This window comes from Lissotriton vulgaris, chromosome 3_1 (genome assembly GCF_964263255.1).
Source record: "Lissotriton vulgaris chromosome 3_1, aLisVul1.2, whole genome shotgun sequence".
Classification (NCBI taxonomy): domain Eukaryota; kingdom Metazoa; phylum Chordata; class Amphibia; order Caudata; family Salamandridae; genus Lissotriton; species Lissotriton vulgaris.
This window is the reverse complement of record NC_141689.1, coordinates 1,529,613,133-1,529,637,486: the sequence shown is the minus strand read 5'-3', so window position 1 is coordinate 1,529,637,486 and position 24,354 is coordinate 1,529,613,133. Positions and strand designations below refer to the sequence as shown.

General features: G+C 46.1%; 1 protein-coding gene across 2 annotated transcripts in view; it reads right to left on the bottom strand.

The window, feature by feature from the left end:
• Positions 1-24,354, bottom strand: part of PAPSS1 (3'-phosphoadenosine 5'-phosphosulfate synthase 1) — a 322,558-nt gene that overhangs the window by 61,116 nt on the left and 237,088 nt on the right. For both annotated transcript variants that reach the window (XM_086962022.1, XM_086962020.1), the window contains exon 10: positions 20,625-20,893. In XM_086962022.1, coding sequence (XP_086818148.1) covers positions 20,625-20,893 — 269 coding nt within the window. The remainder of the gene's footprint in view (positions 1-20,624; positions 20,894-24,354) is intronic.

Sequence of the window (24,354 nt, the reverse complement as noted above, 5' to 3'; positions counted from 1 at the left end):
CCAGGAAGATTAAGATCATTTCACCGGTCTAGGTGGAAGTGGGTGGAGGGATCCCTAGGAACTCACTGATCAACAAGTGTAGCTGAGGGAAAACCCAATCTCAGAAGCATTTGTAGTGCACAGAGACGTTAAACACCCATTTCTTGATTTCAAGAAGTATTCTGTTCAAAGCACCTGCTTAAAATTCTGCACACTTGGCAGCTAGAGTGCTGTGATCATCAGATTTCAGTTTAACATCTTGGGTCCCTGTGAACGTTTTCTACCCCATATCGCCCTGCTTGTGGAGGGCGAGGTGTACCACCCTAGGCTGCATTAGATTAATGTGATATGTTGCCTCTTGCGCCGGCCACACGCCTTGAACTATATAGGGCTTGTTAGACATGGCATCTTTTGGCATGGTTTCCCTTGTCTTTTTGCCTCTGACCTACTGTTTTTGACTCGGTGCTGCATTTTTATTCCCGCTTGTGTTAGGACTCTGGGCACTTTACTACTGCTGACCAGTGCTAAAGTGCAAGTGCTCTCTGTCTAAAATGTTGTTGACTTACTAGTAAGCCCTAACACAGTGCACCATGTGTGCCCAGGCACTGCAAGTCAAATGCTACTAGTGGGCAGGCAGCACTGATTGTATCACTCACATAAGTAGCCCTGTAAATAAGCTGCAGACATGCCACTGCACTGTGTGTGCAGCTTTAAACTGCTTTTTCGACCTGGCAATTGTACCCACTTGACAGGCCCAAACATGCCCTTTTATGACATATAAGGCACTCCTAAGGTAGGCTCAAGCTAGCCCCATGGGCAGGGTGCAGTGTGTTTAAAAGGTAGGACATGTAGTGCTGGGTTTTACATGTCCTGGTAGTGAAAAACTGCTAAATTCGTTTTTCACTACAGCAAGCCCCATCTCTCCCAGAGGTTAGCATTGGAGGGGCTTTGTAACATCTTACAGGTGTATCTGCCAATTGGGAGCTGATAGAAAATTGGAGTTTGGTGTCTCTGGACTCATAATTTAAGAACACATTTTACTGAAGCTGGTTTTTTAATTGCAGGTCTGAAAATGCCTCTTTTAGAAAATTGGCATTTTCTTACTTTACCCATTCTGTGCCTCTGCCTATCTCTGAATACACGTCTGGGTCAGGATGAGAGGTGGGCTGTTTATGCATTCACACTAGACAGACACACAAAGGGAGCACAGGTGTGCCCTGCATATCCTGATGGCCCATCACCATGCTGATGGGTCTTCCTGAGTGGTGGGAGGAGTTGACATGGACACCTGAATAGTTCTGTGCCTCTCCTCACACAAATAAGTCTCCACTCCCTTTAGTGTGTCTGGAGCCAGGGCAGGGAAAGGCAGGGCCTTGTGCACTACCAAGACTTTTCTTTGAAGTTTGCCTACTTCACAGGCTGAAATGACTTCAAGTACAGGACCTGTGACACCATCTACTCAGAACACTTCTGAGTTGAGGACATTCTGCCAGGAAGAAAAGCTGGACAGCTGTCAGAAGGGACTACCACTTAGCTGTATTGGCCTGCTGCTTCTGAGACGACGGCTACTGATGCAACAGCACTCCTGTCAGTATTTTCTTTGAAGGGCACCACAGTGGGAGCGCCTGGGTCAGTGGCTGTTGTAGCTACAACTTCTCCACCAATTTTACTGACCTATGACTGCTCTGATCCTCCAGACACAGTTGTAAAAGTCTAATGTTGAGCCTTGCATTTGAATCTATGAATACAGATCAGTTGTGACAGTTACACTGTTAAAATCTCTCTTAGAGTCCCAGAGCAGAAGTTTCACAGCGGTGGATGGAGATCTTCTGCCATGTGCTCTTTAGTCTTTTCCTCACCAGCTTACACTTACTTGGATCTTCCTCTCCCCCTGTAAGACCCTTCATTCAAGGTGACTGCAATTACCTCAGGATTGCAAACATTGTGATACAGTTTTGATTTTGTTTTTACCTGCACAGTGTTATCCTAGTTTTCATTTTTTGCATTGTCGGCATTAAGAGGGGCTATTCGTAGCCGTGAAATGAGTTTGCGTTAGTGTCAGTTCATTTTCTGACCAGTGTACAGATACTCTGATACAGAATTTCACAGATATTATTGCTAGGTGTCAGGACTGTCACCAGCATCCTAATATCCAGGAATCAGTGGATGTCTGCTGTCCTTATGAGATAAGGAACAAGTTGTGCAGATGTTGGAATACACATTTTTTCATATGAAAAGCGTCTCCAATCTGCTACACATTGATTGATCAACAGATAATAAGTTCTCAGTTTTGGACAATGTGCAGTGCTTCAACTATTACAAGAGGATCTGTGGAAGCGCATTGTTTAATATTGTTAATCACAAAGGTTGCTGGAAGAGAAGTCTATTAGCATACAACTCTTGGGCCAAGCTCACCAAAATAATGTCACTATAAGGTATTTTGAATGTTCTAGGAAGTCAGCATCAGGTATGCAGAGTCAAAAGAAAACATTTACTGAGAAAAGGTTGCACTAGGATGACAAACACTGTACAGGGAAAACAATTACGACAAACTTATTTTCCAAAATGATTTATTTTACCCTCGTAAATGCCATTAGAGAAACATTTTACACACAGGGCTGTTTATGATAAAAAATTGGAATGGGGATCTTCCCTTCAACATGCCTCAAATATACTCTACTTTAAAACTGTGCCCTTATTGAAACTTAAAAGTATTCTCTCACGTGTCCATAAATGGCGCCTTCCTAGGCCTACACAAAGTAAGGGTGTGTTCTGACCAGAGTTTAGAAGCCATCACATCTGATTTTACATACGAGGAAGGGCATGACTCGTCGCTTTAGGTAGCATTAAAGAGAAACAACTTCCCAAATAGACAACAGGCCAGCATCTTTCAAACGTGCAGGTCTGGCTTTGAGAAAGCGCCAGCAGGAGGGAATCAAAACCTTACCAACACAGTTGTCATGAGAAAGTCTCTGAAGTGTTCCGCGAAGCATTCTGTAATGTTAAAATATTACCCTTCTCATTAACCCTGGGTCTATTACTACGCTCACGGAGCGTGCATAGTTTGTGCTACTATGCAAATTGCATGTAGCACAGTGCAAAAACGAGTAGCGTAGGGGGCATTTTTTGCTTGCTCGCAGTCCTCAACGTCAAGTTGACGATTGCGAGCGAGCAAAATCAACATCCCAGCGAGACTTCTTCCTTGTTCGCGATCAACATCATCAAATTGCTGATCGCGAGCGTGGAAAATAAACTTCTCAGCGAGATTCTCAAAGCGGAAAGGTCAGGTTTCTCATTGAGAGAGGTTGCGTATGCTCGCGACCGCTCGCAATGAGAAACTACCAGTCTGCGTTGAGAAAGCTGCTCCTCGAGTACAAATCTACTTGAGCGGCAGAAAACAATCGCTTGCACTGTGCAAGATGCCGATTACAATGATTGCACAGTGAGGACAAGCATACGGCACTGTGCAATCAGAGCGAACGACATTTCCCTACCGCACTACGCAGTTCGCGTAGTGCAAAGTGCACTTCGCGTAGCTTTGCGTAGCGCTACTACGCAAACTACACACAGGGCTACTTCTCATACACTCTTCTTTGCACCTAGTAACATAAAGCATCAAACTTCTCACTGTTAAGATTTGTGTTCAATTTCTAGATACCGTAAGTGGTCTCACAGATATCATTTACTACTGGGAAGTATTTTATAAAAGCCTGTAAGCTGCAAGAACTCAGACTTCCTTGAAGAGTAAATCTGGTTTTGAGGACTATAACTGCCTGGTCTTAAGAAGACATAGCTTTTCTTGTCACAATCACATCTGCAAGGAGGGTCAGTGAGATGTGCTATGATCCTTGACCTATAATAAACAACGGTTCTGCAAGATTTTGTTCAAACAAGTCTACTTGTGTATATACTCGAGGTTAAAAGAATCCTCACATATGCAATAGATCACTTGAGCATCGGTATGCACACATTCATAGTGGTGACTCTCCCTGCTGGTTCTTAATAGTGATCTTCACTATATAAACAAAATACAAGGAGTTCCATGAAGAGGGCCTGTAGGCGCAGTGCTCATGCAAAGTGCAATCCGTGCAATATGTACAATTATAGATAAGGAAAGTAACAAAGTCTGGCTACAAGTGCACAACATCTTACAATAGGCATAACAGTACACATCAAAACTTCTGCTCAGTAGGATCATGAAGTCTAGGCAAATTAATACAAAGTAGTGACGTTTCAACCCGAAAACGAAGAAGAATTTTCGAGATTCACATTCTATGCATTACTCTGCCATCTTAAGGTTGGGTCTAAAACGATCCTCTTGTAGTAGTCTTTTTTTGCTGTTTGGTGTTGACTGTCGCCATTTGATGCCAAGTCCAGTCTTCTCCTGCCGTCAGACGCCCTCCTGGAAGCCTCTGCGCATGGTCGCCATTTTCAGATTCTTTTTTTCCCTCCAGTTGTCTGCCCATTTAATGTCTGTGGGTTTCCTCATGATTGTAACTCATGTATGCCCTTGTTTGCTTTACTTCACCTCATTTCCTGGCTAGGCTGGTGGGTCGCATGTGAATCCAGATAATTCTTCAAACTACTCCTAATTATAAGTAACTGTTAGATTTTGGGGTCTCTAGTTGGCAGTGGTAGGTACCAATAAGGGACCTTGCGTCTAGTCAGGGTAAGGGAGGCCACTCCTAAAATAACCCCTGCTCACCCCCTTGGTGGTTGGCATGAGCAGGCAGGATTTTCTCAGAGGCAGTGTGTAAAGCATTTGTGAACACATACAGTAACCCAGTGACAACACTACAAATCGACACCACACAAGTTGTAGTATAAAAATAAGTATTTTTATATGGACTTAACACAAGACCACAAATGACAAAAATCCACAATACTGTACTCATAACAAGCATTTACAATGCAATGGTTTTGCCTTTGTTAAAGTTAGAGCTATTGGCATTGCTCGACATTATTTTAATTTATGTTTTTTTTAACATAAATAAATGGCATTGTCATTTACAATGCCACTAGCTTTATCTCTCGCAAATGACACACACAAACACACACAGAGCCCCCCCACACACACCCCCACACAGAGCCCCCCACACACAGCCACACAGAGCCCCCCACACACACAGCCACACAGAGCCCCCCACACACACAGCCACACAGAGCACCCCACACACACAGCCACACAAAGCTTCCTACACACACAGCCACACAGAGCCCTCCACACACACCCACACAGCACAAGCAGGCAACAGGGGCACACGGAGGCACAAGCAGGCAACAGGGGCACACAGAGGCACAAGCAGACAACAGGGGCACACAGAGGCACAAGCAGGCAACAGGGGCACACAGAGGCACAAGCAGGCAACAGGGGCACACGGAGGCACAAGCAGGCAACAGGGGCACACGGAGGCACAAGCAGGCAACAGGGGCACACGGAGGCACAAGCAGGCAACAGGGGCACACGGAGGCACAAGCAGGCAACAGGGGCACACGGAGGCACAAGCAGGCAACAGGGGCACGAAAACAGGCACAAGCAGGCAACAGGGGCACGAAAACTGAGGCACAAGCAGGCGACAGGGGCACAAGGAGGCACCAGCAGGCAACAGGGGCACACGGAGGCACAAGCAGGCAACAGGGGCACACGGAGGCACAAGCAGGCAACAGGGGCACACGGAGGCACAAGCAGGCAACAGGGGCACACGGAGGCACAAGCAGGCAACAGGGGCACACAGAGGCACAAGCAGGCAACAGGGGCACACAGAGGCACAAGCAGGCAACAGGGTCATGAAAACAAGCACAAGCAGGCAAAAGGGTCACAAGCATGAATTGTAATTTAGACGGGGCTGAAGTGGAGAACGGTCAGTAGGGAAGTAGTGCGGCTGGTGCAGTGGTACCAGGCCGAAAGGTGAGAGGGGCTGTCTGCACCCCAGTTTGGACAGTTTCCACTACCTAACAGGGATTGGTGGGAGGGGGGGCGTACTTCTTGCTTGCTTTAGGGATGTTACTTTGGGGACGCAGTGCACGCTCCTGCCTGCTGCCTCCGGGACACGACAACAGGCAGGGAGAGGGCAGGGAGGAGACAGGCTGGGAGAGGGCAGGCTGGGAGAGGGAGGGGACAAGCTGGGAGAGGGCAGGGAGGGGACAGGCTGGGAGAGGGCAGGTTGGGAGAGGGCAGGCTGGAAGTGGACAGGCTGGGAAAGGACAGGCTGGGAAAGGACAGGCTGGGAAAGGGCAGGGAGGGGACAGGCTGGGAGAGAACAGGCTGGGAGTGGGCAGGCCGGGAGAGGACAGGCCGGGAGAGGACAGGCTGCGAGAGGACAGGCTGCGAGAGGACAGGCTGCGAGAGGACAGGCTGCGAGAGGACAGGCTGCGAGAGGACAGGCTGCGAGAGGACAGGCTGCGAGAGGACAGGCTGCGAGAGGACAGGGAGGGGGCAGGCTGCGAGAGGACAGGCTGCGAGAGGACAGGCTGCGAGAGGACAGGCTGCGAGAGGACAGGCTGCGAGAGGACAGGCTGCGAGAGGACAGGCTGGGAAAGGGCAGGGAGGGGACAGGCTGGGAGTGGGAAGGCCGGGAGTGGGCAGGCCAGGAGAGGACAGGCTGCGAGAGGACAGGCTGCGAGAGGACAGGCTGCGAGAGGACAGGCTGCGAGAGGACAGGCTGCGAGAGGGCAGGCTGCGAGAGGGCAGGCTGCGAGAGGGCAGGCTGCGAGAGGGCAGGCTGCGAGAGGGCAGGCTGCGAGAGGACAGGCTGCGAGAGGGCAGGCTGCGAGAGGGCAGGCTGGGAGAGGGCAGGCTGGGAGAGGGCAGGCTGGGAGAGGGCAGCAAACAGCTGGCCTGGGAAAACAGCACAGGGATCCTTGAAACCAACGCCCGTACTTCATAACTGTAACCAGTCCCTATAAGACCAGGGAAGCAGTGCTTGGATCCCTGAAACCAGAGGCAATTCTCTGTGTCTGAAGCCTGTCCGGAAACTTGCAAACCCAGGCCTCACTGGAGAGACACTGGCGATTGCCATCTTGAGGAGTGAAATAACTGGCGGATCGTGACAACTTTAGGAATAGCCTTTTGGTGCGGTTGGTGATCAGGACAGCAGAGGAAGCCCGAGTATCATCTTTGTTGGGGGCTGTTCGGGGATCAAAACAAAATTAGAGGAAGGCCCTCTGAGGGGGGGCGGGGTCTGATTCATCACCAGCTCATGGATGTGTTCCGAGTTAGAATCGTCTTTAGTTGTAGGGGAGGGCTGATGGGCGGGGGCAGAGGTCACTCACTCTGGTCTCCCTGTAGGGCCACAGCATTCACCATCTTGCAGAGTGAAAGCTGAAGGCCAAGGCGTTGGCCGCAGCCCCGTGCTGCCGTCCTACAGGCGCCTGGCCGATACCACGCAGCGCTGCCCCAGGCTCTCGTCCGCCTGCCTCCTACTTTCCCTGCAGCCAACCATCTCCTCGGATGACGGGCTGCCGGCGATACCTCCCTGCAGCTTGGTTTTCTTGTAAAGTGCTCTGATGCCTCCAGGCCATGTCCACACTATATAAAATCAATGCCAACATTCGTAATGGCCGTAGGAAAGTTCTCAATCTACTGTGGTTGTTGCCTGCCTCAAAAAGTAACTTATAAAAAGGTAAGTTACATCTTTCATTTTTCCAAATTTAAAACTACAAAAAGCTTGTATATAAACTGTCTTTTAAAAATGAAATGTTTATTTCATGGTCACTCCCCCCGCCCCTTTAAAAACGCTCACCTCACGACTGTATTTACATTAAACAAATAAATACTCCCACTTCAACCCCTCATTAGGAGCCACGGGGTACATGGTGTCTGAGTGGCCGGTCAGTGGTGAGGCAGGGAATTTCTGCTGTACAAAGGGTCACCGCAGCCACTGAAACCGCAGGTATCTTGTTGAGCAGGTGAATCGTAGTGGTAACAATTGCTCTTTTGCCTGCCTCCGCTAACGTTTGTAAATTGAGCGAGTGACATCAATAGACCCTCCGAAAGACATCGCGCTACACGAGGGTTCCTTCCCCAATGACCCTGTGCAGATGAAAGCCCCATCACCTAACTCACATCTACACTTACCTTCGCTCAGCTGCCGAGCAAACAGTCCGCTTCAAAAAGTAACGCTCGGGTGACCAGTGCCGCTGGCAAGTACTTCCGGCGGGATAGACAGGACAGTCCTGTGCATAAAAGATTCCAACACCTCCCTGGGTTAGTGCACGTACTCTCTTGTGACGTTACTTAGAGTCTCCCTGCCGGGATCGCGATCCTACACATACAAAACACCCTATTTAGTGACGTAACGTCTCTCCTGCCTCCTCGCGCTCACCCTGCTGCTTCCCAAACGGCAGAGCAGCCAGTTGCCAGTTAACATTATCAAGAGGGGGGGGGGGAATCCATCGGCTGCAGACCCGGACCAGATACGGGGGCGTTGACGAAAAGAGGCTTTCGGCTGACGTAGCCAAAAGCCAAAAATTCTCGGGAACGCCCCCGAATCTGGTCCGAGATTGACGGACAGAGCCCTCTCCCAATGGCTAGCCTCCATTTATGGAGCTAGCCAATGGGAGGAGGGGGCAGATACCCGACCCCACACAGAAATCAGAACGTTTTTTGGCGCATGCGCACTACGTGCGCATCGCCAGTCAAAACCTAAAAATGGTAGAAATAGCTTAGTTCTCTTTAGATGTAAAATGCAACACTTTGAGTTCAATGTACCTTTGGATGTTCAACGCTATACAGCGAAAGTGTTGCAGGGAAGGTGATGCGTCAGTTCCTTACACGCAAGAATGGTGATGCATCAGGTCCCTACTGCTGCGTAGGGGATGCGTTGGTTCTTCTCCGCATGGGGAGGGGATGCGTCTGTTTCTTACTGCGCTTCTGTGGCGATGCGACCAGCAGCGCCGTGATGCAATGAAGATCTGGTGCAATGAAACAAAACGGCTTTGTCTTCTTGATGCGACAACGATGCGTGCACGCCCATGCAGCGACAACGATTCTTCCGAGCCGAGACAGGCCCTGCAACGCGCTTCTCCGGTGATGCAACGACATCTGCTGCGATGGTGACACTATTCTCCGGTGATGCAAGGCATTCTGCGGTGGGGAGAGGCGCTTCGGGTGATGCGATGGCGACAGCGGCAGTACGCTTTTCCAGTGATGCAACGGCGACACTTCTTCATTGATGCAATGACAACGGCTGTGGCGACGACACGCTTCTTCGTCTTGAGCCACACTTCCAGCTCCCAGCCAGCGACACGCAGTCTCTCAGAAGGCCCAGCTCAAAGGCAGGCACTTCAATTACTAGCAAGGGACGGCAGGGGAGCTGGTTGGTGAAGTGTCTCCCTGAGACTTCAGCAGGAGACAAACTATCTCAAGCTCTTGGAGATCCTTTACAAGTTGATTTGAAAGTAGCACAAAATCTTTTTTCCTTTCTTTGGCAGTCAGGCAACCACTGCAGACCAATCCCCCAAACAGCACTCAGCTTAGGGATAGTCTCGTCCTTAGTTTTTCTGGTTCCTCTTCTCATCAAAGGTTCTTCTTGTTTCCCAAACGTGATCTAAAGTTCTGGGGTCTAGGTCCCCATATTTATGCTAGCAAATCCTTTGTCCTCTGAAGGCAGTGGATCCTGTACCCAGTCCAAACCAGTTCTGTGCAGTCCTGGAGCACTTTGTTGACAAGACTCCTTCTTTCCTTTGACATTGTGGGCAAGGACATCAGACACACTACAGGAGGTGGAGCCAGCATTGTGGAAGGCAGGCACAGCCCTATTGAGGTCCCAGGTGCACTCCTCCCACCCATCTACAGGCAGATAGCTCTATTCAGCCCTGTGCTGACTCACCCCGTCTCCTGGAATCCCCCAGTCCCTGTCACTCAAACTCCAGACAAGGAATAAACAACCTAGCAGAGGCAGGCTTGGACAGTTAGGCAAGAAAATACCTACTTTCTAAAAGTGATATTTTCAAACACAGAATTTTAAAACCACCTTCACTAAAAGATGCATTTTATCATTCTGAGTTCAGGCGTACTAAACTCAAATTTCTCTCTAGTTCCCTGAGTCAGTTAGGATTATAAGATGTAATAATCAAACTGCCCCTTCTGGCCTATGGGGAACAGGTAACCTTGCAATAGTGAAAAACAAACATGGCTGTAATTCACGATTAGGACAAGCCACCCACACCAGGGCATGTCCAACTTTTACCTACAATGCACCCTGCCCTTGGGCCTACCATAGGGGTAACTAATCTGCAGAAAAGGGAATGTTTGGTGACTGGCAAGTGGGTGCACTTAACCAGTCAACATGGCAGTACCAGACTGCACAAGGGCTCTGCAATGGCAGGCCTGAGACACACTTGACAGGCTGCTTTTGTGGGTGGCACAACCATTGGTGCTGCAAGCCCACCAGCAGCATTTGATTACAAGCCCTGGGCACACGCAGTGCACTGTACTAGGGTCTGACAAGTAAACCAAATTGGCCAATCATGGAGTCACTAATCCTTTACATCAATTTATAATAGGGAGAGCGTAGGTACTTTAGCACTGATCAGCAGTGGTAAAGTGCCCAGAGTCATAAAACCAACAAAAACAGGCCAGACAAAATACGGGAGGAAGGCAAAAAGTTCAAGGATGACCCTGCAAAAAGGGCCAAATCCAACAGTAACGATTTTGTGTAGCAGTGTGAATCTTTTCTGGATTCACATGCTTTACATCGATTTTGTAGTGGTTTAGTATGTTGGCTGAGTTGGAAATAGGGTTGAGCCTGCAAATGCTTCAGTACTACTCTTTTCCCACTTGTGCTTCTCCGTTCACTAGATGTCGATGCAGTAGTGTTTTGTGAACATGTGAACTGACAACCATGTGGCTGCCATACACTTCACTCAGCTGAAGCATTTGCCAGGAAGGCTACAGAAGATCTCTTCTTTTTTTTTTCTTTTCCCAAGACCTTTAATGCATATTTCAAATTGACACAGCATAGAGCCTACAAACCCGAGGGCCGGCTGCGGTACATATAGGCACTTAACGAGAGTCTCAGAATAACACAGCCATTCAGCAGACATCCCGGGGGTTCGGCGGCGTGATAGCAAGGTGTGCATAGAACAGCCAAAGCTGTGTATCGGATAATCTAGAGGTCTATGGTATTTCCATTTTAAAACAAACATAACTAAGCAAAGCAGAGGAACATCTATGTGAACAATTGCAGTCAGCATTCTTTGCCACAGAGCACTAACGGCGCGACAGTAATCATATCCACACTCGCCGAGGGATGACCTGCCTGGTCAAATCCATATCCGCCGTTGGGGAAGTACACAATTCGCCCCTATAGGCATTCCATCGACCCCACTTCTTGTCCCAGACCCCGGGACAACCCCTGGTTTTGTAAACTGATTTTTCCGACAGCATGCACACATCCATTGCAGCCACCCATCTAATCAGGAGCGGTTTGTGTGGCGAACCCCATTGCATAGCTATCTCACGCTTTATGAGGAGGAAGCTCAGGTCCGCCCAGCGCTGTTCTATCGCTGTGAGGTCTGTGGGGTCACATATATAGCTCTCTTCTTTCTTGTCGAGTGTGCTCTTGGTTAGTTTCTAGCTGCAATCCAGCTTTTTGTGACACAAATTGTCCGAGTTATCCATCTTGCTATGGTGTAGTTGGGACTTGTTTCCCTTTGGTACTATCTGCCAATGACACAAAGAACTATTTCCCTTAACTGATTGGCTATGTTCTCTCCTAGTGGTAGTGTGTCACATGCCCATGGAAAGGTGAAAATAGCCCAGGCCTTCCCAGTAGTACGCAATGGACAACCTTACAAAGAGCATGAAAGCCTTTGAATGGGCTGTGGTGGTAGTCAATTTGGAGATAAAGAAGTCAAATTTCAAGAGATGCCTCAATGTTCACTTTCTACAACTGCAGAGAGGAGGGACAAGTATATATGTAAAGCTTTTGTGATGTTGGTATTTGATCTGTGAGGAATGATCCGCGGCTGGAGGTTAATAATTGTTGAGTCTCGTCACCCTTAGAATGAAGGCTTTTTATTACATGTTTCTTTGGATAAAAAGATTACTCCACACACCTTGCAGTAGAGGAGCGTCGCCCCCCCCCCCTGCTGCAAGCGCAGCAGGAGCACACTTTAATAAAATGGTAATAAATACCATTTTATTTTGGCCGCAGACTCGCGCTGTTACAGTGCGAGGGCAGGGGATGGGGCGGATTCATGTAATTGCACTATTACCGCAGCCCCAGCCAATGCACATGTCAAACTGGCTGCCTGCCTACAGCGGCCCATCTGACAAATGCACATCAGCCTGCACGATCCCAGGGCTGAGAAACAGCCAAGGGATTGCAGCCTCAGGTCCACAGCAGCAAAATAAGAGTTGTGTTAGCCTGCTACAACCAATCAGGATTGTTTGGACTCACGTTGCACAAGGAAAGAAGTCATTCATTTCTTGCTGCCTGCTGGATTCACTGCAGAGGGGAGAGACACCGGATGTGGCTCCGTGGAACATATATTGTGAGATTTTGGGCATCACGGCTCACCATATTTTAATATTGCCAGCCGCCACTGACTCCTTTTGTACCTAAAGATGCAATCTCATCAGCTGGTGCAGAGCATATACCAAATACGAATTGTTGCCAATAAACGTAAATAGCCATAAATGTTGAAGTGGTGAAGAAACAAACCAAACCGACGGAAAAAAAAAATTAGTACCCATTCTACTTTTCCGGCTAAATGTCAGCACAGCCAAGATCCCAGTTTATGAGAACCAGACTTTCCTCATGGTCAACGTCTGTAGTGAGAGAACAAGCGAATGAAAAGACAATTACATTAATGTTTAGTCTTCGGGTTTGTTCTCCAAATCTAATTTCATTTTCTTATTGAGACTGTCCTAACTTTGTTTTGTCATTACTATGCCCGAGGCTGTAGAAAACACAAACGCAGGCGTGCATTTAAATGCTAAATGAAACAGTTCATCAGATTGTTCATGCCCCAGTGAACGCAGCCTTCTGGCCCGTACAAGTAACAGTGCCAGCCCTGGTAGAATCCAATGCAGGAAGAAGGGAAAACAGGAACAAAGCACAGTTCCCAAAGCCTCATCCCAACTACTAAATAAAATGCAAAAGGAGGCTTCCTGGGTATCAAGAAGCAGACACCCTCATCTTATCTTCCCCATATGACTACCCTACAAGGGGTAATCATACAGGCAAGGCCAATTTCCCTTGTGCCTTCAGTGTGGCAGTGACTATCCATTTGTAGGGTCAAGTGAAGGCAGAGAGTCTTTCACATAAAGGTCAGGATCCAATGCTTCCTAGACAGCATGTCCCATGCCCAAACCAGACAACCTAGAATGAGTTAACCAGGGCTATGAGACATGGAAGCTGGCTCAGTAGGCACCTAACAAAGCAACACAAATCCCCTTGGCACCCAATAGAAAATAGTACGACTTACAATAGACGGATAGAAGCCAAAAGAACATGTAAATAAAAACCTTTGTGTTCACAATTAGTATGATAAATCTGAGTCAACTCCTGATATCACATATAAATTAACACGAAAGAGTGCTTTGTATGAAATTATCAACACATCTTTTAATTTTCCAGGTAGAGAAAACCTTTCCCACCAGAACACAACAATACATCTAACATATGTATACCTAGGTGAATACACACAAAGAGACAAAGTGATACTAGTACAATAGCCAGCTGATGAGATTGCATCTTTAGGTACAAAAGGATATCAAGGGTCAATGAGGGTCGCTCCGCAAAGTAATGTCAGAGAAGGTCCCTGCAATAACGAAGATTCCCATATAAAACTACAGTCTTCCTGTCTGGTCTAAACCAATTGCTGCCATCAAACTAGAACCACCCATGTGATTGGTTAGGTAACCCAACACCCCAGAAGTGTGCTGCACCTATCCACCTCATGAAAAACTGCTATATACGTGCAGTGCTGCAACACAGCACGGTTAGCTTTAGGAGTACCAACGGGGACTGTGCTTATTTAATAAATGGAGGGAGACAGAGTGCCGGGCGTTAACTTGTGATGTCTACAACAGAGTTTCATTTGGTACTTCTCTGTGGGAGAAACAGCCTTCACAACAAGGTTTTTTCCTTGTTGTGCCTTTACCACGCATTTTTTTGACGCATATTTTTACCACGAATATGCATTTACAACACATGCCAATACCACGCATTTAAGGTAAGTTGGGGGGGAGGGTGTCTCCCCCCACAAATACGTTGTTTTTAAAATTAAAAACCATGCATGGTATTGGCATGCATTGAAAATGCATATTCCTGGTAAAAACATGCGTGCAAAAAAATGCGTGGCAAAGGCACACAATGTATTTACATATGTGTTACCGCCGTACAACCTCTGTGTTAGTAGGATCCTTTAGGGTGGCACAACGTGGACTATAGCAATTACAATATTCACACACGTGTTTTAGGCTCATAAAAGACGTCCCCATCATTTTCTAAATCACATCTTTCAATGTGATGCCACACAGGGTGGTTGGTGTTGGCCAGAGGTAAGCACGTTTACATCACTTTTCCACATCTGCTTCTTATACGTGGTTCTGAACTTGCTGCCGTCGGTGTACTGCCTCAGAAAGTCGGGCCGCCAGACGTTATTGTGTCTTCTAAATGACCTGAGGATTATTATTCACATTAGTAGCTGGCGAGATGCTCTTGGCATGTTGCGTCCTGACGTCATAGGAAAAGACTGATTAGCTCCAGGGCTGTTTCCTATTTCACTGAAGATTAGGACGAAAAGGTGGAATGTGGTGAACTGTATCAGCACACCAATTAATCTTACAGGCCAAATATGAACACAAAAAGAAGGCTGTTGTAAAGGAGAGACGCAGGCTGGCTTCCCTCTCATCTTGAATCTTAGTTTGCTAACATTCATCTAAGAAATCAAGGAGTCCCGTTCAGATCTGCCCCTGGCTGATCAGTGGATCTTAGATTCAGACTTGTGTAGAGAACTCTACCCGTGCATATTGTTGATAACTGGAAGCAGGTACCAGTGAAATCAGGTCTGATGCAGGGAAGCAGGTTAAAACTGACAGCAAGGCGAAAAAGAGGTCTCACACAGACACTGCCATAAAGGGAGCCGTTATAAGAAAATACAGAGCACACGTATGCAAAATAGTGGACACATCTCTTCCCCGAATGTGGGCTTCTTGGACCTGGCATCCTTGGCGTGGTTCCCGTACCTTTATCCCTTCAGCCCTTATGTTTTTGCTGACTTGCCTGAGGATTCTGCACACTTTACCACTGCTGACCAGTGCTAAAGTGCTGGTGTTCTTTCCTTAAAAATTGGTAACATTGGCTTATCCGCAATTGGCATATTTATTTTACTTATACATTCCTAGTAAAGTGCACTACATGTGCCCAGGGGTTGTAAATTAAATGCTACTAGGGGGGCTGCAGTACTGATTGTGCCACCCAGTTAATTGCCCTTTAAACATGTCTCTGGCCTGCCATTGCAGAGCCTGTTTGTACAGTTTTAAACTGCCATGTTGGCCTGGCACGTTAAACTTCTTGCCAGGTCCAAACCTTCCTTTTTAGGTTGAGCCTGGACAGCGCATGCGCTGCTCTGTGAGGCGTGCTGTATTCAGGTAGGGACTTGAAGCTCTGCCCACTCTCCACCCATATTTTTCATTGGCTTGTGTCATTGTCCACTGTAAACTAGGGCTGTTCATTGGTCAATAAGCTTAGTAGTCCCTCCTTAGTACCGCCTTGTCTCATTTTGTAACCTCCCATGGAGACACTCCCTGTTACATGTGTTGTTACTCAGTAGGATTTAATTACAGCCTCTGAGCACTAATTTGTCAAATAGCCTTGTCCTGCCTGCTATTGCTCTCTCCTAACACTTTTACATTTTATTTTTATAGCACAGGCACTGGCATTTGCAATTCAATTCTTCTCACATTTGTTAGAGTTTAAACTATTGGCATTGTAAATGACAATGTCTTTTATCAGTTTTAAAAACACAAATACAAGGCAGCACCATTCCCAATACCAATAGCTCAAACTCTCATAAATGTGAGACCTATCGCATTGCAAATGTTTGTTAATACATGCAAGTCACCACTAGAGTAGACCCAGGACCAGTGCTTAATTCGTAAGAAATAATAAAAGAATAAAAGTGTCAGGTCTCTTGTCAGGATGCAATTGTAGCTTGCATATCATGGCTCCCTGCCATGCTGCCAATGATGGTAACAACACAACTACTAACCAACAGAACCTACAAGTGTGACAATTGAAACTATTTTAAGCCTCCGAGGCTATATAGAATGGCTTGGGCGGCAGATAATAGTTATTTTTAATGTATATTAAATAATTAACTGTTGTTGTGGTCATCTCTAAAGTAAATAGACCGCGCCACTTTGTGGCAGAGTGTCACAAGCGCCGGTGTTGACAATTAAGTGCCACCGCCAAGCACTGGAAACACCTGGCTCAAATTAAGCACTGCCCTGGACAGCCCAGAGGGCAGGGGCAATGTATTTAGAAAGCATGACATAATTTTTAAGGTTTACATGTCTAGGTAGTGAAAAACTCCTAAATGTGTTGTTCACTACTACAGGGCCTATATCTCCCATAGGCTAACCTTATTCCTTTTTAAAAGCATAATTTCCAATTGGGAAGATATAACAGGATCATGTTTGGTGTCTGTAATCAGAATTAAAAATCCTAACTTAAGGTGAAGACAGATTATACATTTAATTTCTGAAAATGCCACTTCAGAAAGTGCGATCTTTTTTGCCTTATCAATGTGGTGCCTGCAGCCTGTTTCTGACCACATGTCTGGGGTGCGTGGCACCTAGGATTTGTGCATTCCACCTAGAAAGGGACACACAATGGGAGCTTAGGTGTGACCAGATGGGCCATCTTGACAGGAAGGGAGCGCGGAGCTGGACACAGCCTCACTTACACCTGAACAGGCTGTGTGCCCTGCCACAAACAAAGGGCTGAAACCCCCCCCTGTAGTGAGTCTGGAGCAAGGACAGGAAGAGAGGGCATCTGTGCATTTCAAAGGCACCACTTTGAAGTCTACCACTAGGTATAAGAACTGGACCTCAGACACCACCACTTTAGTACACTTCTAGATTTGTGGATACTCTGCCAGGGAGAAGGACTGCTTTAAGGACTGCCACTCTACTAGACTGCTACTCTGCTGACTTTTTGCCTGCTGCCCTCCTGCCAGGATGGGAAGGACTGGACCTGCATCTCTGAACCCAGAACTCAGAGTGACTGCAAAGGCTACTTGTCTGACCTCCTGATATGAAGCCTCAGGGACATAGCAGGCTTCCAACAACCTTGCATTTCCGCCTGGACTCCGCCCTCTGAGACTACCCTGCCAAGTGGTGCCACCCCAGTTCTGGACCCTTGGAAGTGGGGCTAAGGTGCTCACCAGGAGGACTTGTGCATCTTACCTGCTGAGCGGATCACCCTCTAGCCAAACCGATGAAAATCCTCCGTGGAGTGGTGCAACCTCGAGTAAAACTGACACATCTCCACTGTACGGTGGTTTGGGCCCAGCGCAAAAGGTCCACATCGCTGAATGCATAGCTGACGGAACGGTGTATCCCCCACCCAGATCCTCTCACCACGTGTCGACAGCAGCTAGTCGATGACACCACCCTCTACATTGCAAATTGTAGCTCATCAGAACGAACGCATTGCCCCAGCTGCGTGCCGCATCCTCGAAGACCCGGACTTCGCATCAAAAGGTCCCATCAACAGGATCCTTAACGACATACAAGCCCTCATATCCCAGCCTTGCCACATCTGGAAAGTGAAGCATCGCTTCGACTGAGCGCCATTTTCTGCTTCGGGTCCAGGCAAAGCTCTGCAACCAGGATTTAAGGGACTTTGTTCAGTGGGCCAAACCTGGCCCATGCAATCAGCCTGCGCTCCACTGAGGTCAGCCAGAACATGTGACTTTTTCCCGGTCCGCGACGATCAGGTATCCCTTGCTGGTGCTTTGTGTTTTTTTGGTACTATTTTAATTTAAATCTTTAAAAATCAATATCTTCAGGTTCCCCGGACTATTTTTGTCATATTGGTGTTGTCCCCCCAAGTTTCGCCCATTTTTTACTACTATATGCTGGTTTTCAACTCTGACAGTTTTCCCTGCCAAGTTGGGAGACGCCCTGACCCTCAGGAGCCACTCAGCACCAATACCCGAGGTACCGGAGACAGTTACAAACACCAAGGCTTGTTTGTGTTCAGTCAGAACACCAACACCAAAACCTACCTGCACATCGAGGGACTTCAAGAGAGGCCAGCTTTACAGAGAGTGGCCATACCATGTTTCTTTTCTCTCGTCTGCAAGTACACCGAGAACCGTGAGAGCTTCTAACTCACTGACATGCCAGCCAAAACACCTCTGCACCCAAGCTCCCCAGCCCAGGCTCACAAAAAACGGTGTCTCTGTGGTCCTGAGGCCAACAAGAGCCGAGCCCCTCTTGGGTTCAGCTGGACTGGTCCCCCCAGTCTACCTTGCAGCCTCTTTCTTACAAGTACTTTTCCCATTGACTGTAGCATGAAGCGTTCAAGGCTTTCACTGTGTAAAGCACCTCTGCACCCAGGCACCCCAGGGCAGGTAAACTTGAACTCTTGGTGCTGTCTGGGACCTTGGCCCTTACTTACCTTAAGTCCGGAAGACAAGTCCTGCAAGTCATCTGTAAGTGTGCCTATGCAGTCAATGATTCCCCCATAGGATAACATTACCGTGTACGAGGCTCATGCCTCTAATTTGACAGCTGTCATTTTCTACTATTTCTACAGTAAAATTTGATAATGTCACAAGTACTTATCTGATTACAATATTCTTGGTGTCACAAATTATATACAAATCTGTGTTATTTTTCTCTCAATTATTGACTGTGTGTACAACAAATGCTTAACACTATCATCCAATAAGGCTAAAGTGCTCACCCACTCATCACAAAGAGCATTTGGGATTATTAATTTAAGCCCTGTAAACCATTAACCCCTTCGATGCTGATGACGAGCTCAGCTCGTCATCAGCCACGGGGGGCGTGTGCGGATGACGAGCTGAGCTCGTCATCTAACGCGGCTTTTCGAAAAAAGCTGCGTAGGGGAAAAATCACCGCAGCAGCGATGCGGTTAAGGGTTGTCTGGACTTTCAATCATCAAGTGTACTTCCTTCTGGTACACTTCATAAAAAGCCAGCTGGTGTGTGATCTTTTTGAGTAGTGTTTTCACTGTGTTACATAAATATTTTACACATTGCCTTCAAGTTAAGCCTGATGGCTCTGTGCCAAGCTACAAGAGGGTGCACATAGGTTAATTTGGGGATTGCTGGTGCTTTACCCTGACTAGGATTGTGGTTACTGCTTGACCAGGGCTCACACCTCAATCAACCAGGAACCCAACTTCTAACAGGGCTGTTGAGTAGATTACAAAAACAGGAGGGGTTTAATATAAATACAACTACGCACATATAGAAACGTTGCAAAAGTGACTGTAGACAAACCATGGTTGGCTTTTCTCCCTTCAAAATTTCCCACCTGCTGTTATTCTACTACAGGTCCACACGCATCAAATCACTATTGCTCACCCGTAATCTTTCAGCATCCATGCATCAGACAAATCACTCAACAGCAGAGTGCCAGCCACACAACAGTAGTCCACGGATGACGACCATTTGGCATGGCTATGTACAGATTCTTGTGCTATACCACGAAATAGGATAAGCGATCTTGAACAGACTTTCATATTGGAATATTGTATCCCGTGTTATACTGTATCCTAATGTTTTTGTAACATGCTTTGTGACTCCTATGTACGTTTCTTTAGAGGCTTATGCCTTACTGTACCCCAACTCTCATTCAACTCTCTTAGTACAGTGCTCGGATATCTCTAAGGTCATGTTCGCGCTTTATAAAACACTATAAATAAATATTTTGAGCATAGATAGTGTGCATTCCATGGACACTATTGTGGGCAGACTTTGTGATCCGATAATGCAAACAATGCTTAGAGAGTTAAACTCACCAGTTCTTTTGGAGTCATCAAAACCATAAGAATATTATAAGAAAATGCATTGCTATCAAGCTCTATCATTTTAAAGCAATGAATGAAATGCAGGGGTTCAGCGCCCATGATAAATAGCATTCAATGCCTAAAAGTGCAGAACTGCAGCGCCTTTAAGAAGTGCAATAGGTGAGCGAGAAAGTATATAGGTGCAATAAAAATGTATAATGTCAGGAGTGGCACATAAGTAATTTGAATTACAATGTCCAACAGATATATAAAATGGTTTGGTGATAGGAGTATAAAAATCAACTACTTGGAGAATGAGAGAAGAGGAAAGGCGGAATATATATCATCTGCAAACTAGGTTACTCACATAATGATTGCTTAAATTAATATAAAGTAAAATAACCTTGTGGAACCACTGCAATTCCAGTATAGGGTCAATGGAGGAAGGCAAATGAATGGGAGGCTTGCTGGGAGAGAGCATACGTACTGGCAATGACTCCTCTGATCTGCATTATAGAATGAATGTATTGCCTGTGGTGGGGGAGGGGACGATGTAAGAGTTCATATTAAGATTGCTACTATGGAATGGTAGCTCAAAAATTAGGCGAGACATTCTTCATACTTCACAATTAAGAGTGCACTTACTTCAGTAGGGCCGGCATACATCATAGGCGAAGGAAAGATGGCCACAACTGTGGTTTCCGCGTTTAGCACACCCTCTTCCAGCACCGCAGCATGCTGTTTCATGCGCCACATCAGAGGGACGTCATCATCTTTAGTCCAGCCACCCAGCGGGTGGAGGAGGAGAACAGGGCGGTTGTACCCACGCTCGAGAAGCTGCCGGTGTGTGTCTTGCATTAACAAGGCGTGACCGTTGTGTACTGGGTTACGCAACTGAAACGCAAACACGGCATCTAAGACACACAAAAAAGAAAGACACTGCAATCAAAACAATATTGGTGCTTTATCAACAGAATTACACAACCTTATATTGTCATCAAGGAAATCAACTGAGTGTGTGCACGCAGAGGACTGCACTAAAGTTATCCTTAGAACTGTCCTATTCAACTTTGACATGTAAATCTTTCCTGACAAATATGGTTTGGGAGTAAATTTTAAAATTCATGTATTTTTACAGAACCTAAAGTCATGATATAGCAAAACGCCCAAAGTACAAGTGGAAAAAAAACAAAATCAAGGAATTTGGACAAAGCATTAGCTCTAAAGAACAAGATCCATAAAACATGCAATATATTATGAATTCCTGATTTCCCATTCCAAGTCAAGTGTGTTGCCTAGTAAAATACATTAAACTTGCGTCTTTACCAAGTGAAGATTGCAATCCCTAGGTGCACCACATTCCTTAAGAAATCTGTGCATTGTAATATGAAATTTCTTTTAGTAAGAGTGGAGAGGCGGTGTCTTGAATGACCGCGTTGGACTTGGCCCTCTCTGCAGGATCATCCCCAAACGTTTTGCCTTAACTCCCAATATTGTTGCTGAATTCATTTTTGTTAGACTTAGGCCTACGGCACTGGCTAGCACTAGCACTTTGTGCGCAGGTAAAGTGCACAAAGTGCTAGTGCTCTTTCCCTATAAACATGGTAAAATTTGCTTACACGCAATTGGCAACGTTATTATACTTATAAGTCTCTAGTAAAGTGGGACTACATGTACCAAGGGCCTGTAAATTAAATGCTACCAGTGGCCTGGAGCACTGCTTGTGCCACCTATTTAAATTGCCTTTAAAATCAGTCCCAGGCATGCCACCATAGCCTCTGTGTGCAGTTTTAAACTGCAATTTCGACCTGGCAAAATAAACCTTTTACCAGGCCTTAACCTTCCTTTTTAATGCATATAACTCACCCATATGGCAGGACGCAATGTATTTAAAAGGTTGTACATGTATTTTTAAGATTTACATGTTTCGGTAGTGAAAAACTCTTAAATTCACCATTCACTATTGCAAAGTCTACCTCTCCCATAGTAAAACATTGGGTTACCTTCCAACATTTAATAAGTGATAACTTTTGATTGGGAGCAGGTAGGAAAGTCATTTTTGGCATCAGAGAAGTTGCAATTTAAAACTCTCTTGTACAGTAAAGTCCAATTTTAAGTCACAATTCTGAAAATGCCACTTTTAGAAAGTTGTTGTTTTCTTGTTCTAATCATTTGGTGCTTGAAGCCAGTTCCTGGGCCAAATGACTAGGTATAGTTGGCCTTTATTTATTCCTCCCAGACAATGCCATACTAGAGGGCCTGTTTGTGACAGGATGGGCCATCTCTTGCAGGATAGAAGGGCGGAGGTGTCACCTAGCACAGTTTCACTTCAAAGCCACTGGGTCAGCTTACACACAAGGGACTTCACACTAGCCTATTGTGCCTTCAGACTGATTGGAATCAGGGCAGGAAGGCAGGAAAGTCTAGACATCTCTGTAGGAGGACACTCCAGCAGCTTCTCTCTCTTCAAAGTAGGCATCAGATATAAAAAGGGGACCCCAGATCCACACATCAGTGCCTTCCTGGACCAGCGGATACTACAGAAGTAAAAAAAAAACCCTGTCCTGCTTGCTGAGAAGGGAGACTGGACCTGCACCCTTCATTCCAGGGAAAAGTGACTCCAAGGGTCAGTGGACTGACCTCCTGTTCGGTTCTACATGGACACAACAAGCTCCAGAGGCTTCTCTACAATTACCCAGCTGACCTGCTGCAACTGTACCTACCTGAGCCCTACTGGCCTCCGTTGGAAGGAGCACCTGGTCCCCAGAAGTGCTTCCCAGGTATTGGACCTTTGATGTTGCATCAGTTGAGCTCCTCTCTCCTTGGAGAAAAGAGGAAATCCTTGCGTTTTATCCTCTACACGACCACAAATGAGCCTGTACATACCACAATATTGCATTCGGGCCACCCACCAACGCTAAGCGGCGGTGAACTAGACTCTTCAGTCTACAGTGACTATCAGCAAAGCAAGTTCTGCACTACGCACAACGGCATCAACAGCCCGTGGTGACTGGCAATGTGACAATGCACTACAAACGTGATGCTCTTCCTTGTTTTTCATGGCCTTCCTGAAGAAAAAACTCTTTGTGCTGGACTTTAGAAGGTAACTTTTTCAGCAGACCTTGAAGTGTTTGGTTATCCAGCACAATATCCTTGTTGCAACAACATCAACTGTTGCATGGCTACACACTTTTAAGGTCCCAAATGGCGAGACCTATTGGCTATGCCAATGCTTCTTCTAAATTGGTGTGAGATTTTTTTGTGTTGTGTATCAACTTAACTGTTTTCTTTTTTACTGTTTAAGCGCTGCATAAATACATTACACATTGCCTTTAAGTTACACCTGCCTGCTTTTGTGGCTAATCTACCAGAGGGTTAGAAACAGGTTGATTTAGGGACTTTTTGTGGTTCACACGGAAGAGGATTGTGGTTGTTCCTTTAGAAGGATAACCCCTCCCTCTTCAACAAACAGCCCAATTTCTCACAGTAACGTAGCTTAAAACATGACACCTTTGAAGTTTGCAGTTTTCATATGTAGGATGGGATGCCATTGACTAAAAACTTTTTAAAAAATTCAGCTAAGGGTTTCCCCCTGAAAATCGTACAGAAAAGAAAATTCTAAAGTTATTAATGCAGCTCAACAGCATTTGATTATTTCAGTTCCATCCAAAACAATTCCAAGTCCAATTTCAAGAAGCAAGACGGACAAGGAAAGTGTGGAAAAAGTGGCAAAAAGAGAACCTTGCAAGTAAAAAAAAAAAAAAAAAAAAAAAACGTATAAAAATCAATGCACTGGTTCAATATAAAATTTGACTAAAATGTTTTCCTACATAAAGTTTGAAATAGAACCGTTTAATAAGAGCCAAGCAATGTATCGATGACAGTAAGGAGTGCGTTTTTATTTCTGGGCTTTGATACAGCTAAGTGTTACCACGGGATTACTTATGACACTACAACAGTAAATATTAACAGTTTGTTGAATAGACCGGGGCAGTGAGTCAAATTAGAAGGGTGGAGCCATGCCAATGCTCTTTGATGGCAACTACTAGAGTCCTTGTCTCAAAAAGCTTAATAGACAGCGCAGACAACCCTAAATTTGATGTGTACTTCTACATGAAGCCAGTGAAGTACTTTTAGGGGAGGCATGATATTTGAAGCAATTACATACATAACCAGGCGTGGAAAGAAAAACAAAAGAACACAACACCTTTATTATTAGTTGAAGAAGTAGTAAGATTAAAACGAACTTTTTTTACCCACAAAGCACAATACCACACCGCTGCTAAACATCAATTAATCATCTTCGCAATTCCACATCAAAAGGTGCCCAATTACGGTATGCATTAAGAAACCATGAAATGGGTGCAGCAACCGT